At 46.8% G+C, this 20,371-nt stretch overlaps 1 protein-coding gene across 1 annotated transcript in view; it reads left to right on the top strand.

The window, feature by feature from the left end:
• TENM2 (teneurin transmembrane protein 2) overlaps positions 1–20,371 on the top strand; it is a 1,287,822-nt gene that overhangs the window by 781,711 nt on the left and 485,740 nt on the right. The window contains exon 6 of the mRNA XM_078653379.1: positions 2,743–2,865. Within this exon, the coding sequence (XP_078509505.1) occupies positions 2,743–2,865 (123 nt within the window). The remainder of the gene's footprint in view (positions 1–2,742; positions 2,866–20,371) is intronic.

Genomic DNA, 20,371 nt, shown 5'->3' with positions numbered 1-20,371 from the left:
ACAATCCACGATTGTTTCTTCATTCAGAGGTACTTTATTTTCTCAACACCATTAGTGCAAACGTGAAAAGGACGGTCAACGCGTTTCGGTGAAAGCCTTACATATATATGTATATACACACATATATATATATATATGTATACTCTTCCCACCTACTTATATTTATATATATATATAGGTTTTTTTTTTCACTGAACAAAACAAATGTTACAGGCACGTTATAGTTAAACTCAGATTCCACTCGTACAAACCATTGAAATTAAGCAGTTATAGTTACCTGTGGTATCTAGAACTTACACCCCCGTAATGCCCTGCTTATGACTAACATATTACATTACTCATGACATGGTCAAAGACGTCACTAATCACATTTCCAATGGCATCACTGAATCATATACACACACAGACATATATAATCATCAATGCAGATGGATATGGATTAAAAATAGCCAATCTATAATTTCTATATAGACTATTCTTCACAGTATGGCTCTAGATATTTTGCTCACACTCATTTTGTAGCACGAGAAATCTGCCCTCGATATTCTGACGTACACCCACTCTTCAATCTATGGAAAGTCAATGGAACAACACACAGTTCAAAGTTCAGCAGTTTGTAAACAGGGCCAGACTGGCCGTAGCGGGCACCGGGCAATCCCCCGGTGCGCCGCACGTGTGGGGGCCGGTTTTGAGCCCCTGGGGGCCGTTTATGTTACAGGGCCGTTTTTGCAGCATAGCTGCAAAATCGGCTCTATAACAAAATCGGAAGAAAACCAGCCCTGGCAAAGAGATCGGCGGCTCCCCCAACTTTGCCAGGGCCGGTTTTGGTTCCCAGTCCGGCCCTGTTTGTAAACAACCTCATGCCTCCATTGACTGAGGCCTACAATCATGCACGGGATTTTCTCTTCACTCGTCGTCATGAGGCCCTCAACATAGCCTTCTGTTCACCAGCATAGATATGAAAAATGAGCATTCATTTCCTCTGCTCATGGGAAGCAAAAGAAACAGTCATCCTTGTCATGTGTAGGTCTCTGTGAGAGAAAGATTGCAGGGGAGAGTGGAGGGCATGAATGAGATGCCGCAGAGTGTAAGGGACGTTAAGGTGTATGAGATGACAGAAGAGGTTTGCAAGGGAAAGCAGTGACAGCTGCTGGAAACGTAGGGAATGAATGCATATACTGACTTGTTGAGAGCAAGAACACAGTGGTAAATGAAAGCAGCAGTTACATCAGTGACCACAGGACTCAAAGTGACCACAGCAGGAATAGCACAATGTGATGTCAGCAGGAGTTGCATGCAGTAACAGCATTTATAGAGGTACAGCTTGTAGAGAACGGCATGTGTAGAATCTACACAAAGTGACAGAAGTAGAACTGCAGGATATAACCGCGGGATGCAGCGTGACAGCAGAACTCCAGAGTACCCACAGCAGCACTTTCACAGAATGACAAAAAAATACCAACATCTTCCTGAATGAAAATAGGATGACGAAAAAGATGGACAGCAAGTGTGCTGAGAGGAAATGCAAAAATAACACTTGATGGATAGAATACTGAACAATGTCATTCACCACAGTACAGAGATCTGGGCCTAAATCCATTCTTTCTTTCCTCGCCATGCTATTCCAGTTTAAAACCAGCCATATGCAAATCAGTCTTGACCCTGCGCCCAGTGGGTACTGTCCATCCTGAGCTGCGAGGCCAGTTCGTCCCTGGACTGGAAAGAAGCACCCTGGGAATGGTTTTGGGGTATCACATCTCATCAGCACGTTAGCTTGACTCCATTGGCATGTAGTGCACGGGACCGCCGTCTGGGCATACCCCTCCCACTTGGGGTGGCAAATGCAAAAAGAACAGGCACTAAACGAGCGTGGTGGCTGCACTCACATATTTACACACTCAGTCACTTACGCACTCATTGTTTTAGATTAAGCATAGGCTCCAGGGTTCCATGTGTAACCTACATGCCACGGGTACCTTAAGTAGGGTAGTTGTCGGCGAGCATGGACGCTTGCAATACTGCTGCAGTGGGGTGTCTGGTGTGCTACATGGGCAAGACTGATTTGCATATGGCTGGATCTAAACTGGAACGGCATGGGGAGCAAAAAACGACGGATTTAGGCCCAGATATCTGTATTGGGGTGAATGTATGACATTGTTTAACATTCTGTCCATCAATTGTTCTTTTTGCATTTTTCTTTGTGGTATTTGGTTTGTGACATAAACTTGCAGAGCTTCTACAGCTGTTTCCATCAGTATTGCACCTTTTTCTTTGTGTTAGGAAAGCTTGAACTGCTGCTGCCCTTTCTTTACCTGGGCTTCATTTTAATGCAGCTGTATGCACACCTTTCATAATACAAAGGCTAAAGTAACTGGCAGAGTCAATTCTCTTTTTGAAACGAAATGCAAATGAAGGAGTGCAACACAATTGAACAGAAATTTCCGTGTGACACGTGACAAAAGCCACAAGCCCAGAAAGATAAACGCTGATGCCACATGTTTTGGGTCCATGTTTTTAGCAAGTGATGTTTTCGTTTTTAACGTGACATTGTCTTAGTGTGATGTAGACGTGGCTGCCAACATGGTGAAATATTCCCGTTGTTCGGTATAATTCTCCGGCGCAGTCCAGGGTGCGCTTGACACTGCCTGTGGATAATTGAAAATTCATTTGCGCACCCTCTCTTTTTTGACATTTTAATATGTGCGTATGGGATGTACTTAAGGCGCCTTGTCTCCTTTGCAGCAATGCACCTTCTTGGACTGAACTGGCAGCTTCAACCAGCCGATGGACACACCTTTAACAATGGAATAAGGACCGGACCACCAGGAAGCGATGATGTGGCCACACTGCCATCTGGAGGCAAAGGTGAGGATTGCAATTGCTGCCTTCTTCCTTTGCGACAGTGAAACCTACTCTGCGGTTGCGTTTTCCTAAATTGTCTCGTTTAGCTTACTAAATAGACTTGCAGATATTTTTAAAATATTTAAGTGGAACATGAAGGCACATCTGTGTCTGCCTGTAACTTGGATGATATTGATCACATGTTGTTTAACTTTAGAAAAGTGCTTTTAGGTAACGCGAGAAGATGGCGCGTGTGCAGAGCTCTGGCAAAATATAACTTCGGTTCCAAAATAATCTTCCGGTCTGTTAGCTGAAATTTGAGATGGTGCCCACTATAGGCAATAATACATTAATGTAACCTAATATTATTGTTTCATTACCATAACATCTATACACATCTGTTTGTAGAAAACGAGATGTAGCTCCATTTAAACAGAATGCACCTGAGGACTTTGTTGTCAGCGATCAAACGATTGATATTCCTGATCTCAGAATGAGAAGCATTTCTTTTCGCTCAGTTTCTTCGATCAGCTGCTCTGTTTTGTGTTTACTGGTACCATACAAATGTGTCATTAAACAAATGACACACGTAGCTTTATGTGTTAACCATTTTTGAAACGGTCGTACGTGTTTTCGCCACGGACAGACAACGCTGCTCTGTGTGCTGATGCTTGCTTTAAAATTTTTTAGTTTGTTTGTCACCCTCCACCGCAGTGTTACTAAGAACTCCTAGGGTTTCATTACATGGGAGCAGTAAAGAGCAGACTGCATAGACCACACCTTAGGAGATACCCTTACATCATTGGCAGCAAAGTGACTTTCTCTAACTCTCTCGGCAATATATAAAAATGTGGTTAATACTACGCATGTAATAAGAACACCATGCAACTTTCCCTCTGGAAATAAACAAGCACATAAAACATTAAAAAAATATTAATGAAAATGTAAAAAACGTCACCGACGAGATCCGTGAGGGCATTTAAGAGGCCCAAATCCAATCAATAACATTGGAATAGTAATACTTACTTGTTACACTTGTTTTAAACCGTGCTTCATAACACAACTTAATCTTTTCCTATTTACTAGGGTTTAATATTACACGTTAATGGTAGATTATGCACTGCTGCATTACCCTGACACCGGTCCAGACTTGTGACCCACAGATCACACTATATGTCTGAAGAGAGTGCTTAACTCTCTGAGCCATCTTGCTAGCTTGATTATGTTTGTTTAAGTAATATATTCATTACCATTAGCACATACAACATACAAAAACCTTTTAAGCATTTCTGCCTTGGTGATTACGTCCAAAGTCAGACAAAAAAGAATGGTTTCTACATAAAACTGCTGATACAGACAGGCACATATGGATAGAGAAGCCAGACCTGCCAGTGAAGGATGCCAAGGAGATCCGACCCTGCCAGTCCACAGGCATGGAAGTGTCTATACCAGGATGTCAGAGAGACTCCTCTAGTCCAATCCACATTAAACCTAGGGCCTTAGAGTTTGGCGGATGGGATTCTGTATCATATATGTCAATAAGGTGCCAGTTTCACGTCTTCATTCCCTCACATAGGTGCACGTTTGAACTGAATCTACTGAAGTTGAAGGGCTTCTCCTCTTCACTGTTGTGCTTAATCCTACTCTTCAGGTGATCTGATGGTGGAATAGTTGATGTATGCAGCAGTTCTCCCAGCCCATCAAACTCACAGTTCCTTTGCCTCAATTCGAGGTGGCAGGACCAGGGCCGGCTTTAGCGCTGGTGTTGCCCAGTGCAACAATAATTTTTGGCACCCCCACACCTCATGACCGCCTCCTCAGTTTCTTTCATTACAGTCAGGCAAAAGTGCCCCTCATCTCCCCAATCATAAGTTATTGCTAAACATAGTTTCCCCCGCTGAAGTCAGTGCCCCCTCTACAGGTCAGCGCCCAGTGCGGCCGCACAGGTTGCACTGCGCTAAAGCCGGCCCTGGGCGGGACAACAGGTTTTCCAACAATGGAGCCGGAGCCAATTGCATATGTGAAGGCCTCTGATGGCAGCTCCTCCAGCACAAGGCCACTGGCTTCAGAGTGTCTGAAAAGCATTGTTTTCTTGAAAGGCACTGGGCAGACTCTTTCTTTCACCTGTCCAGAACCGCCATGACAGGCAGGGCGGGACTTGCTGTAGTGGGCACTGGGCAATTCCCCAGTGGGCCACCAGGGTGGGGCTGGTTTTGGGCTCCTGGGGCTGCTTTTGTCACAGGGTCGTTTTTGCAGCATAGCTGCAATATCGGCCCCTTTAACAAAATCGGCCAAAACAAGCCCTGGCAAACAGCTCAGCCGCACCCCCAACACCCCTGGGGGACTGGGCGAGCACTTTACCGGGGCCGGTTTTGGTTCTCTGTCCAGCCCTGATGACAAGTAAGGCAGTCACACACACAAACCCCCTTAATGGTAGGGGCAGTATTTTTTTGAATTACAAAAGTAAAAACCCATTTTGGAGGGTTCGTTCTGCTAAACAAAATCTACTGCCAACTAAGTGCTATGAAATGACCGTTAACCAGCATTTTAGTTTTTTCTGAAAGTTCCTCTTTGGCACTGCCAAGAGCACCTTAGGCAGAATGATGCCTGCCAACTTGGTATGAATCTCTATGTATGGCCGGCATTCATTTCCCTGGATGGCAGAGGTTAGATCCTCTGCTAACAAAGCCTGCTTTTGTGACACCCACCATATTCTAAAATGGCACCTTGATCTCAAACCCAGCATCAGCAGAGTGATCAAGTCAAGCCAGGTTTACCCTCACCCTTTCAAAATGATGAGGTACCTTTTCTCCACAGACAACATGAAAAGTAATCCAGACTACAGCCCGCCTCAGACTGGGTTTCAGCAGTGCTGTTCTAGCAGAAATCCCAGAAGCAAAACAAGCACTGATCAAAACGACTTTTCTATCTGTAGGCAAACTTATCAGTGCCACAAGAAATCGATCACACCACCCCGCACTGGAGATCTTCACTGGCTGCCATTGATTGCAAGGATGAAATTAAAGTATGTTGCTTCTGTTGCAAAGGCATTCACAAAGGAACCCCCTGCCCCCGACCCCATCACAGCTTCCGCCTGCATCCAGCAGCAAAGAGCCCGCAGAGGCCGCAACTAGCTGCACCTTTATGTAAAAAGAGTCGGAGCATACTGTGCCCAGAAACACTTTTTCATCAGGTCCTCTAGCACATCATGTATCTTCCAAAGGCCCAAGATCAGAATTCTGTCCATCCATCTTACCTTCAGAAAACATTACAAGCCTCACCCTTTTCATGCCTAATTGAACTACTACTCATTTCCACAATGCACAATGTTCTAATATCTTCATAAAATCGTTTACTGTAACTTAGATGGGTCTATGTTTTTTTGTCACGGTCTCGCAATGCTATTTAAAAGAGTTATCGGTAGAGTTTCACAAGAACACTATGATGCACAAGTGCTACTTGAGAGTATTAAATAAATAAATAAATAAATACATACATAAGATGTGCTGAACAAATCAGAGTCTGGTTATTTTTATTGGCCAGCACCGACGTGTGACTCAGTATAAGCTGTGGCCATCAGCACCCATTGGGCAAAATGAGTGTCAAGTACATTGGCCTCAACTCTATTAACCAATATGATCTTCAGAGACAAGAGATCTTTTCACAGTATGAAAATCATAACTTGAGATCCAGCCCAAAGGAGGCTAGTGAAAACAAAGAATTAAGAAGTTATTACCCACTGACCTCTTGGACAGTCCTCTAACTCAGATGTGGTACATGTTGTGGCCACAGTTTTAGCCTATATAATACAGAACCTATGGATATGCGGTCTTCAAGAAAAGAAATATCTAGGTTTTGTGTGTAAAATTTGCCTTTGAGTTAATTGAAGTTCTAGCAAGGTATTTTTCAAGTATGTTCTCTTGCAATAAATGAACTAACATAAGTATAACTCCATGATTATACACCATGTAGATTATCAGAGGAAGACTTGTCGCAAGAAGCCCAAAATACTACCTTTGCAATCAGTTTCCATAATGAGGTTGAATCACTGAACCACCCCATTGGCATGGGGCAGGTCCCCTCTCACATGCAACATGGTATGAAGCTGCAGAGATACCGTGCCAGGCTAGCGAGACCCCTATGGAGACCATTGTACCCAGACTTTCCTAATATGTAGATCAGTGTGGGGGCCTTCTCTGCCCTACATGTACCAACCCTCCCTAAAATCTTTGACATCTCTTATTCAGGCAATTTATTTAAATAAACACTCTAATAATAAGAGTCTTTACTGCAGGCCATTTCACGATTTTGGAATAACCTATTAATACCTAATAAAAAAAGAGCTGCCCATATTCTATAGTAATTCTATCTAACAATTGTCATTTTCAGCTCATGAATGGGATTTAAAGGCTTACTTGTTTAAGATAGCATACTTGGAAATGGCGCTTTCCAGGTTGCAACATTGGTCTCTTACCAATGACGGATCTTTAAATCCCATCTGTGCTTCATTTGCAATATATCTGGCAGCAAAACAATCAATTAACTTGTGTAATACTTGTTCACTAAACATTTGCAGCTGGTGTTCAGCAACTAAAATGAGTAGTACCAGGTAAGGTTGCATGAGACATTTTGATGCAAAGTGGCAAAACATCTGTATGTTGCCAAGCTGCTGTGATATAACCGTTCTGTACTACTGATGTGGCACATTGCAAAAGAATAGACAGGATGGATGCCAGATCAAAAATAATAGGTATGTTCTGGGTCTTGTACTTCCCCTAACCTTTGCACGCCTATCACTGGATACTAGTGGAAGCCTATATTATTCAACACTGTTCCAATTAATCAAATCCCTCATGCCCTAACCAGATTCTGAGATTTAAGTGTCTGCAAATCAGTGGTTGAAAATGTGTAATGAGCACCATTGAATGACTCAGTGATAGCTACATTAATGCTGACCCCTGGGTTACTCGAATCGTTCATAGTGCCATGTAATTTGCAAGAATAGTAATTTTCAAGAACAGTTTATGATCATATCTGCAGTGGCCAAGTGCTGTTTTTCATCTCTGTCCAGCTTCCTGTATTGGAGCTTAACACAAGTCACCTTTGTTTGTGATTCTATGTAATTTTCGAGGGACATCTTACTATCATAGGTTTACCCATATAATTGAAGTCAATTTCTAACTTTTAACATTTTCAGACAATTTCTTGCAAGTGCAGGAAATTAAAAAGATTAAGTAGCAGACGTACAAATCTACATGCACCAATTGAAAGCGCGTTTGACTTTTTTATTTCTCCAAATGGAAACCATATTCTAATGTGAAGAAATATTTATTCAGCAATTCTGTTTTTTTTACAGTGCAGTGTGCCAGAGGGTAATAGTGACCGCCGTTGGGTTGGGGAGGGCCATAGTGCACTTCACCCCATAGATAGCTTTGAGGTATGCCCCAGGTTGCATTCTTCTCCTGTCCATCCCATAGGCCGGCGCCTCCTCCTGGAGGTAAGCTTAATCATTGACTACTGTGAGTTGCAACACCCAGTAATATTTTTGAAGATTGAGAAGCACAAGTGCCCCATCATGCCAGCTTCTGGTCCTTTTCTGGAGAGCTATGCGAGGGGGCCCTCCATCCCAGAGAAGCAGACGAATTGCACTATCAATTGCCTGGAAATAGGACTGCGGGACTAGATAAGGTGTGTTTTGGAGGACATACAAAAACTGTCCTCTCAGTCCTTCATCCACCTCATTCCTCTAACTCATGGGTCTCTTCTAATCCAGGTGCAAGACGCTCCAAGACTAACGTATAAATCAGGGGTGAAAGCGGGCATCCCTGTTTCGTGCTCCGGCGGAGATGCAACAATGCAGACGTGCCCCATTGACCATTGTCTGTGCGAGAGGATCCAGGAGATAAAGCAGGTGGATCAGTGACTTTATCACCTTGATTAATCTGGTGGCCAACAGTTTCGCCAAAAACTTGGTCTGACAAAGACTTTTTAGAACAACAGTTGATAGACAGTGAAGTCTCTGTAGAGATTTATATGGCTCCATAGGGAGGCCGTTTGTCCCCACTGCCTTCCCTGATGTGAAGTCTTGAATCACTTGTGATACTTCACTGTCTATCAACTCTTGGTCTAAAAAGTCTTTGTCAGACCAAGATTGACTCTGGAGCACTGACTGACCCCTGTCCCCACCACATCTTCAACCTGGGACAGAGAGAAATTATCATCACACTCACCGACATCCTCAACACATCCATCACCACGGCCACCGTCCCCGACGAATGGAAACACCAAGAGGTTAAGCCCCTCCACTGACCCCAACAAACTCAAGAACTGCTTCCTCATCTCCCTGCTCCCCTTCCCTACCAAGGTCCTATAAACACCCATCAACTGCCAGCAAAAGTCTTTGTCAGACCAAGATTGACTCTGGAGCACTGACTGCCCCCTGCCCCCACCACAGCTGCTCAGCCAGTAACTCTCAAGAGATCTCAGCTGTGGCGGATATTGTTGGGGAGTGCAGTGGGGTATAGTATTCAGAAAAGGTATCAGCCACACCCTGTCTGTCAGTCACTTGCTCTTCTCTAACATTCAAGATTATGAGGACCCATCGTGATGCTGCCCCTTTCTTGTCTAACCAAGGCAGAAGCTTACCAGCCCTATCTCCAACTTTGTAGAGGCGGTGTTGAGTTGCTCGGTAGCAGGCCCTGGCCACCTCCATTGCAACAACCCTGTATTTTTTTTTTACTTTAGCAATAGAGTGTGATGGGTATTTTGTTGAACGACTGAAGTGTGCTGGTTTTCAAACACCCAGATTTCTTCCTCAAGTTTTTCCAACCAGGCTCTTTTTTATGCCTGGTTATCAATGCCATTCCCTGGCCTTGTAGAACAGTTTTGTATGCATTCTACAATGACTGCAAGGATTCCACTCATCCCTCATTTTCATTAAAATAGTGCTCCAGGGGGGTCGTGGTCAAGATGGCGGCGAGGTAGAATCCTCATTTTCAAGCTCCTGCCCGTCGCCCACCCGAGCCAACACAGCACGGCTCCCTGGGGGCACGTTTAGCCTGAGATCGACCTGGTAAACCCTGGAGGTACCGCCGATCCGCCTGAGCCTGCACCATGTCTCCCTGCAGCGTCTGCGGCGGAGGGAACGGAGAAACGGGCCTGGCCGCCCATGTGTGTGCGGCCTCAAGAACACAGTGCCCGTTGATTGGTACACCAAGGTCAGCTTCCCTTCTCTCCAGCCGCCCACCTGGCTTTTCTCCTTTGGTGTGGCTGGTGGAGTGCCTCAGGAGGTCCGGACGCAGAGCGGAGGGCACTGCAGCGACCCCTGCCCATTACGACGCCACAAGGCAGGGGCCCTGGGACGGCTTGGCGCTTTGGGCCGCATCAAGCACCAGCCTCACGTACGTGCCGGCTGGCCGGAGTGCAGCAGAGACGGCAGCAGGCACACAAGTCCCGAGGTCTGTGGGGCTCATAGACACTGCTTGGCACCTGAGTCGGTGTGAGTTCACAGGGCTCCCCAGTATATCCAAAGGTGCCTGCTAGCCCTTCGGTGACCCCCTATCTCGCAGATCCTGGGGCCCTGACATTAGGCGCTGAAGAGTGGAGGAGGCGCCGGGAGCTGCCGGGACTGGGCCTTCAGTGAGAAATTGGACAGCGCCTGGCGGAGCTAACCCACAGCCCGGGGCCCCACAGCGGCGACATCTGCCTGGACACCAGGGGCCATCCTGTGCCCTGGAAGAGGAAGCCTCACAGGCCACCCCACCCAGCACGGGTTGAGTGCTGATCACAGCTCGGTCCCACGACCCACAGGGACGAGACGCGCAGATCCCCGGCTTGGTACAGGGGGGTGCCCTTTGCCTCCGTGCCACACGCAGCTTCCCTACTGGTTGGATCGGGGCCGCAAGGGGACCGACTAGAGTACCCACGAAATCCCTGAGCCATGAGAGTGGCGACGCTTCGGTCACGGCCTGCCTGGCTGCTCCACAGGCCTGGGGAGGCTCCTTACCTGAGTCCCCCCCGAGTGCGGGTCAAGTGCTGCTTGCGGCCGGACCCCTGTGCTAGCGGTGTGGGTTGCGCAGATCCCCAGCTGGGGGTGGCGATAGCCCGAGCGGCCTTCCGCGGGACGGAGCGGCCTGCCGCGGGGCGGAGCAGCGCAGCGGGGGAGAGCGGGTGCTGCGAGGTCGGTCTGGAGATAGCACCGTTTCCTCCAGACGGACCTGTGGCAGGGTGTACCCGCCTCCTGGTCCATCATTGGAGCAGCTTGGACTTGGGGGCCACTTACCGGGGTGTGACCCAGCCTTGCAGGCCCTTCTTTCCTACCCACGCCAGCACTTCTACCCGATACCCGCACATAACGGACTTACCTGAGTCAGCCGCGGACCGGTAACCTAAATCTGTAGCGTCCAGAGCGACGAAGCCTAGGATGGGCCCCTGCGACAACCCTGGCGGCTTGCCAACCATGGCTTAAGACTTTGCGCCAACCCTGTGCGCGGCAAAGCGGGGCATCCTGGAGTCTCACGCTGACGCCGGGTGGTGTGCCCTCCTGGCCAGCAGCGACCGGGTAGAAGCTGATCTATGATCGCGCCCGACCCCTACATGACAGCACGACTCTGGCCCTGGAGTCTACCTCAATAAATCAGTACCGCACTCTGGGATCAGTCTACTAGCTCACCCACAGTTTGGTTCGCGCCCTCTAAGAATAGTGACCTCCTACAGTTGGTCCAGTGCCCACCTTGGCCAAAGCATTTGCTCCATGGCTGTGGAGAGCTGGAGAGCATGTCCAAAGCCAGAAATGTGAAGGTGAAGCCCCTGAAGGATATCTTTGGCCGCGCCTGAAGGATATCTGAGCCCATCACAAAGGCCTTCCTAGAGTCGCTATTCCTCACACTATGAGAGGACATACAATCGGTGAAAGCAGAATTTGCCATAGAACTTAAAGAGGTGCGCCGGGATGTTGACAACATCGGGGAGTGAGTAGCCACTCTGCAGGAGAAAAGTGATACTACGGTCACGGATTTGACAACGTTGCAGCAAGAAGTCATCCGGTTACAAGACCAAAACATGGATATGCAGATGCACCTGGAAGACATCGAGAACCGATCCCGCAGGCACAACATTAGAAGAATCCGGGTGGTGAGAAACTCTGACGATACTAGAGACTTGTTCGCTTTTACCACAGGCCTTTTCCGACATATCCTGGGGAATTCACATACAGCAGAAGTTGTCCTAGACAGAGCAAACAGAATGGGGCCACCTCGTGAGCCTCAAGTGCCACCTGCGGATAGTTTAGGGTGTGTGCAGGACTTCAAGGCTAAGGAAGCCATCCTATCCAAAGCAAGGGTCTTACATCCAATTACGTTCCAGGGCCACTCTCCGGTTCTGTATCAAGACCTGGCCTTAATCACGCTGCAGAGGCACAGGCAGTTCCGCCCTGTGACCGAACATCTGAGGCAACAGGGGATCTCGTACTCATGGGGCACCCATTCCGCCTCATCTTCCGATACAACAACAAGCTGCACCAGATACGCTCACTAATGGAAGCCTGCCGCCTGCTGGGCATGTTGCCCCCAAGCGAGGAGGGCGACACTGATGGCCCAGGTGCGGGGCCCGATATCTCTCCATCCGGCTGGCAGGACAAACCAGGAGGCGGCACCCCCGGAAGCCACTTGCCTCTGAAATTGCGCATAATCAACAAGATGCTCTGGCCTCAGCAATGGAGGCCCTCGGCGGAGAGGGCTCGGACGACAAATGAGGGCACAATGACTTTTTCTCCTTCAGCATCCCCTCTGATGCGTCCTTGTTGGGCTTGGGCGAGCGGCGAGAGGTGGGGCGTTTCCCCTCGTTGACCAACCATGGTTCCCTTACGGTTGTTACTCCAGTTGTCCTGGGACGGCAGACTTGGTCAAAAGACTGTTTTTGCTCTCACTGAGTTTGGGTTAGGGTGGGTTGGGTATCTTTCTGCATAGGTGTTGGGGTTCCCCCTCTTTTCTCCCTGGGTTTGTTTCTTTTTCCCCCTTCTGCTTTTTGTCGGGTGGGTCCTCCTGTCCACATTCCCTCCCAATTGCTAGCACAAACCGCCCGAGGCTGCTGCGGCTGCCACTCACCTGCACTGCTTCCGCATCAGGCTGAATAGGCGTCTACACCAGCCTTCCCCTTCTTCCCCCACACTAGATGGCACACAGCCCTCTTAAGGTGTTGACCCTTAATGTTCGGGGACCGAACAACCCCATCAAGCGGCGAGCAGTCCTGAATTTCCTTGAGTGCTCGACGGCTGATGTTTGCCTCCTCCAGGAGACCCACCTGCTCCATAAAGACCAGCATAGGATGAAATCACGAGCCTTCCCCATACAGCTATTCTCCTCACTTTCCACCAAGTCAGCCACGGTGGCAATTCTGGTCTCCCGCTCCTTCCCCGGCTAAGTGGTCCAGAAGGAGGTGGCGATCAAAGGCCACCTACTCATTTACCGATTCTTAGTTGCGGGAATCTCCCTCATAATAGGGTCGGTATATGCTCCCAATGTAGGTCAGGAAAAATTCTTACACGGCGCACTTATTGATGCCACAGCCAACTCGGAGAGATGCCTGCTCCTGGGGGGGGGGGGCTTGAATCTAGTCTTCGATAATCTCGCCGACCGTTCGTTCCAATGCTCTAGTCAAGTGGGGGCCCTCTCCTGGACTGGTCTAGCACATATCCAAGACCTGGGTCTCGTTGACTTGTGGCAGCACTTTCATCCCCATAGCAGTTCTTACACCTACTATTCAGGGGCCCACAAGACATATGGTAGGCTGGACTATTTCTCGTTTTCTACCCCCTTAGTGGCCAGGGCTACGGACTCCGACTTTGTTACTGCATCACTTTCAGACCACTCCCCAGTTATGGCTTCCTTCTTCCTCCCACACGCCCCGTCCCCGCAGCGACATTGGCACCTTCGCGACTCACTCTTGCACCAGGCCTCCGTCACCGACCAAATCAAGACCGCTATCTCGAATCATCTAGCCCTCAACGCCAATGCGGACACTTCACTGGTGACACAGTGGACTGCACTTAAGGCCGTCCTAAGAGGAGAATTTATAGCCATCTCCACGGCTATTAATAAAGATCAGAGCCAGAAGCGAGCAGAGCTCACACGGCGAGTGGGGGAACTGGAACAGATGTACCAGCGCAAGGGGGCAGCCAGGGCTTGGCGTCAGCTCTGTACGGAGTGGAATCAATTAGCGGCGATAGACCAAGACAAAGCTGAATATGCTGCCCTCTGACTATGTCACTCTTATTACACTGGGGGGGGGGACACATGCAGCCGCCTCTTAGCCCACAAATTACGGGAAATGAGACAGAGGCAAGGGGTACAAAATATACGTACACCCGGAGGTACCCTCGTCTCTGACGATGTAGCTATAGAAGAAACCTTCCAGGATTTCTATGCTAGGCTATACTCGGGTGACTCTCTCAATTCGACTCACAGCCGGGCATACCTCGACGGAGCGCGGCTCTCTCCTTGAACACGGCTCAGGCTACACACTTGGATAGACCTATTGGGCTGGAGGAGGTCATCGCGGCCATCTCGCGCCTCCAACTCGGGAAATCCCCCGGCCCAGATGGCTACACTGCAGCCTTCTATAAGGCCTTTTGCACCCAGGTGGCTCCTTTGCTGCGTGACCTTTTTAACTTGTTCGCCCAACCCGGTGCTATCCCGGAGGAAATGCTGGAGGCTTCAATCATTGTTATCCCGAAGCCCGGGAAAGACGCCACAAACTGCAGCGCGTACAGGCCGATTTCCCTTCTTAACATCGACATTAAATTGCACATGAGCATTCTTGCGACGCAATTCGTCCCTTATATGTCTCAATTAGTGGAGCCACATCAGGCAGGTTTTATCACACAGTGCCAAACCAGTGACAACACAAAAAGGGTTTTGCACCTCATAGAAACTGCGTCACGCATACAGAGGGACTTCATGTTGCTGGCCATCGATGCGGAAAAGACCTTCAACAGGGTCCACTGGCCCTATCTCGAACAGGTGCTGGAACGGTTTGGCCTAGGTGAGGTTCTATGTACCCGCATCCTCAACTGTTATCGCTCACCCCGAGCCATGGTCCGGGTGAATGGTCAGACCTCCTCTTACTTCCCCATAGGCAGAGGCACCCGACAGGGGTGCCCTCTCTCCCCCATTCTTTTCGCACTTTATATGGAGCCACTCACGCAGAGAGTCTGGCTCCACTCCCTCATTAAGGGAATTAAATTTGGGGGAGATGTCCACAAAATTAGCCTATATGCGGATTACATTTTGCTTTCCATCACTGACTATGCCCAGACCCTATGGGCCCTTTTTATTGAGTTGCATACCTTCGCGCAGGCTTCGGGGTTTAAGATTAACACAGACAAATTGGTTGCCCTCAATATCTCACTATCCGAATCCACCCTGGCCCACCTATGGGAAGAGCACCCGGTTCAATGGTTGGACACCACAGTTCCTTACTTGGGAGTGCAATTAGGTCCTAACATTCCAGCCACCATCACAGCAAACTATAAGAAGCTCTGTGCCCAAATTCGCGGGGAACTGCGTAGATGGAAACACCACCCATTTTCATGGGCTAGGCAGAAATAGCTGTTGTCAAGATGACAATCCTCCCCCAGATTCTATACCTTTTCCAAGCTCTCCCATTATGCCCACCGGTAGGCTGGATTCAGCAGACTCAATCGGAGCTCGCCCACTTCATCTGGCGAGGTCGTAGAACGCGGTTCAAGCAGGCAATTACGGTCCTCCCCCCAGAACAAGGTGGAGTCTTTGTCCTGGACCTGCAACTTTATTTCCATGTGGCGCAACTCCACTACCAGGTTGAGTGGAACCGCCTAGAGTCCGAAAAACACTGCCTATTCCAGGGCCAGGCGGTTGCAGGTATGCCCTTGCAGGGTATCCCCTTTCTCCGAAAGAAACATAGACCTCCCAATCTCTACGCCTCGCAGGTCACAGGTACACTCCTGGAAAACTGGGACCGCACGGCTATTTCACACGGGCTGTCATCATTCCCCTCTCCTATGACTCCACTGTTCAATAACCCTGATTTTACCCCAGGACTGGATCCCAAGGCGTTCGTGAACGGGCGCCTCTCCCCTTGTCGATCTCTAGGACATCTCTTTGACTTTAAGGGCATCATTCCGTACCCGCAAATTAGGGCAGAATATGGCATTCCAGAAACTAAAAGAATGTATTACTTTCAACTTATACATTGGGCTGGTTACGCGAACATCAGACAAAAAATTTATTTCTGACCTGTACAAACATCTTCTTACGGCCAACACTCACACTTATAACGCAGGTTGGGCACGGTGGGTGCAAGACCTAGGCAGATCCCTTTCTCACAAAGAATGGAGTGGCATCTATTATAGGGCACGACATTCAACTTATCATGCAGGACTCACAGAGACAATGACCAAAATAGTTACGTATTGGTACCACACACCGGAACGCCTCCACCGCTTCGACCCTCATGTTAGTGGCAGGTGTTAGAGGGGTTGTGGTGAATTGTGCACTTTAGAGCATCTGTTGTGGAGCTGCGACAGAATCCCACCATACTGGACCACAATTCTAGATGACATGAACTCTCACCTTGATACACAACTACTGTGCTTCCCAGCTTACATTCTCTTAGGGTTACCCAATCCACTGACATACCCCCTGAAATCTAGGAGAGGCCGCCTCATTGCCATCGCGTTAGGGGCAGCTACCTAGAACATACTTGCCCACTGACGCTCGCCCCAGGCTCCTCCTCACACAGGCTGGTTGCAACGGCTATAGATGGTGCTAAGGATGGAGAAAATGTCTCTTACTTTGGTGGGTAGGGGGAGAAGTTATCAGAGCTGTGGTGTCCCTTCCTGACCCTGCTCCCAGCGGAGTTCAGGGAACTGGCCTGCCCTTGATACCTACGGCTCCTCCGCTTGGCGGACACGCAAATCCCTGAGAAGCGCGCCCCCGGAGAGCACGGTAAATCCCACAACGCTAGCACCATATCTCCCTTTTCTTTGTATACCCTTATGATTTGTGGACAGGAGGGGGGAGGGGTTACTGTTTGATTTCCTCATTAGTTCCTTTTGAGTTGTCTACTGTTGACCCTCTCACAGCAAATACTTGGTAAGACCAACAGCAGAGGTCCTGTTCTCCTTTGTCATGTTTGAAAAGCAATACAAAGATTTAAACCATAAAATAGTGCTCAATGGCTGCAGAAAGAACTGCCCAAATGCCCTTGAGGTACCAGTGATTGAGCACTGGTTGGCATCTGTTATTACAGATCTGTAGTCCCTGGACTGCATAGACTGAGGAATGGTCAGAAATGCCCATTGTGTGAAGGTGTATCTCCCTAATGTATGGCAGCTCTTGGTTCAGAGTTAATATATAGTCAATCCTTGAGACGCTACCATGTGCTCCCGAGTTGTACATGTATTGTTGTGTCATGGGAATGAAGGTGCGCCACACGCCAGCAAGCTCAAGCGCTGACATAAAGTCAGCTAGTGGTTGTCATGTCAATAGCATCTTATGAGAAGGCCAGCGATCGTTGACATCATATAGAGCCCCATTAAAGTCACCCCCATCAACAATATCCCCTCCGGAAGACAAGGAAGGAGCTCAACCAGGTCCGAAGAAGCTACATCATGAAGCTTCAGGGGTATGTAAAGGGAGATGGTGTTGAGGGTCTGTTCCTCCCACACGAGTGGTCATTCTTAATGTGAACAGAAATTGTGTTTAAATCATGGCAACTGTACATGAAGAGATACCCTTTCATCTTCTCTTTTTTTTACCATACAGCATCAACGTAAACATTCAGTCTTGTCATTGTGTCTTCTTCCCCCAAAGTGCTAAAACAAAGAATCTTAGGATGTGCTTGTTAAAGTACTGAAGGGAAATATTTATTTGGCGCTCAAGTTTCAATGTAACTTTTGGTATAGAAAACAATTGTGTGTATTACTAACATTTTAAGATGCAATGTTAAAAGTATACATTGAATAATGGACTGGTTCATAATCTAAAAATTGGTTACTTTTCAAATAAAGTCCTGTAGTGTCCCCTGGTAGCTATGAGTATATGTTTTGATTGGGCAGAAGTTGTGCACATCCACCAAAAAAATGATTGCCTCCCACACAGCTGTGAACATTTTGTTTATTTACCCAGGTTCCTAAGCTTGAACTTTCAGGGACACACAGATGCCACAGTGTCTTGGATAACTAGATAATGTATGCCTTTTTTTGTCTGGTAGCAGCACAGTTGGGAGGAGGGCAATCATTAACGTACATGGATTTTTACATCTGGCTTTATAGTGCATTCATAAGCCAGACCCGTTGGCATTGCCAGTGCTCATTATTACTGCTGCACATCTCATTCCCTTAGGTTTTTGAGAACTAAAAAATTTAAATATCTGCCACAAAGCAAACAAGTGCAACCATAAGACAACACCTGAATTACAAATAATCAGCACAACTAGAGGCCGTGTAGAAGCATTCAAACAACATAATTTACTTGTGATTTTGCAACATAAGTAAACATAATGTAAACATAAAACAACAGCTGCATTTATTTTTCGATTTATCCCAGAGGAGGGATGAGTGATATACAGACACAATCAATTTCAAATCCTATATGGGTGCTTGAAACAGGGATTTTATTTATGTTAAGGAAGACTTTAGTAGACTCGAGTAAGATTTGTACTTTTATCCCATATTCCAAAGGAAACAATAAGACATTGATGGGGTCCCTCTCAGTGCTTATCCAACAAAATAATTCTTTGCATCTTAGATGAGCTTGGTCAATACAAATTGATTGTTTGTCAGGCATTTCCGCGGCCCAATCAGGTTATATTGACAAGGAGTTAATGAAATCCCGCCCCACCTTATCATTTTGCTTTATTTAATCATCTTACTTTTGTAGTGTTTTAATCAAGATACATCACATTTGCTGGGTGGATAATCTTGAAATGCAATTACCAGCTAAATATTGCTTAAACAAATTGAAAAACAAGCAAAATACCATCAAGCAAAGCCAATACACATCTCCCTGTCAATAGCTATTGCATTACTTGCCCTTTGGCATATGATTGCTCCATAAAGACCTTGCTTCACAGTTGTAATTCAGACCAGAAAATCTTTTTTACTTCGAGGCCCTTATTGGTCTCGTCAGAAGGATGAGAAACAGAGTTTTAGTATTGTTCAGATTTAGGCGTCTCACACTTAAATTATTCTACACTGATTCAATGTCTGAAAACTAATATATTTATGTTAGACTTTTAATTTAGTCGTTTTGTGATTCTTTAAAAAATTAGATTGAGTCAGTTGCCATAGTCTTGTTTACATCCATGATAAAGACAATGCTGGATCTATTTATGCTATGAATGAAGAGGCTCTTTTAGCAGCTTCTCTAACCACTGAAAGAAAATGCAAATACACCAATATCACAGCTGTCTGTTTATGTCTTTTCATATTAGTCTGACCTGTAATTTTTTACGAGCATGTTTTGAGTTGGGTATTTTAAAATCATAAATTGTTTGCAGAGGGATGGCTCCATCACGTGAAGGTCAACTGATACAAAACAGACTACAATTATGTAAATACAAAAAAAGCTAAAAACAAATTCAAAATCACTAAAACTGCTTTTCGTTTTAAATGCTGCTAAATTGTGCCCAAATGCCTGTCAACGGGAATACTCTTGAGCATTCTACTAAATATGAATCCATGCACCACACATGAGATGGCCAGCCTTCGGAAGGAAGCATGAGCAAGCTTGGTGTTTTGTTTCCAGGTCAGGAGAGAGACACTAACAATGGCATGGAGTGTCTTAGAGATCGTGGCTCTTCTGCCTCTCTTTGCAGTACGTACTGAGGACACATATAGGTTGTCCAAAGCAAAACATAATAGGTCAAGGAACATGTATGTATTCAGAGCACCAGGCAACCTGTGCAAGAGCTTGGTGATCAGAGTACCAATAGTGCAAAGCCAGATTAACTTGTTTTCCTTTTCTGCAATCCTACATTTACTTGTGAATAAAATCCGATGCACGGGAAGCGATATAACAGCCCTGTTATAATAAACGTAAGCAGCGAAGACTATATTTGTAAGGTAGTTCTGAAAGCACTTCAGCGCCAGCACTGGACTGGGGTTCAAGGAGAAGGGGATGATTCTGTTAAGGACCAAGAGGCTGGAATCATTAAATCTAAATAATGTACAGTTGCCTCTTGGACCATCAATGCTCCATACTTATCTTATTCACAGATCATCTATTTTGCCTGAAAGTGAATTTTGATTAGTAAACAGTATTTAATACATTGAAGAAAGATTTGAGCCAACATACATTTATCGATTCGGATAAACAAAACTTCAAAAGTCAAAATGTTCAAAATATGGTTACATTCATTTGTTTTTTCTTTGATTATTTCTTTTTGAATCATAGAAGACTATTGTACAAACATGACAATGACTTTTTCAATAGACAAATCGCAAAAACTCTATATACAGTGACAATGCAACATATATGACATACATTTTATT

This window comes from Lissotriton helveticus, chromosome 7 (assembly GCF_964261635.1).
Source record: "Lissotriton helveticus chromosome 7, aLisHel1.1, whole genome shotgun sequence".
Taxonomy (NCBI): Eukaryota; Metazoa; Chordata; class Amphibia; order Caudata; family Salamandridae; genus Lissotriton; species Lissotriton helveticus.
The sequence above is the reverse complement of the archived record's forward strand: the minus strand, read 5'-3'. Positions and strand labels throughout refer to the sequence as shown.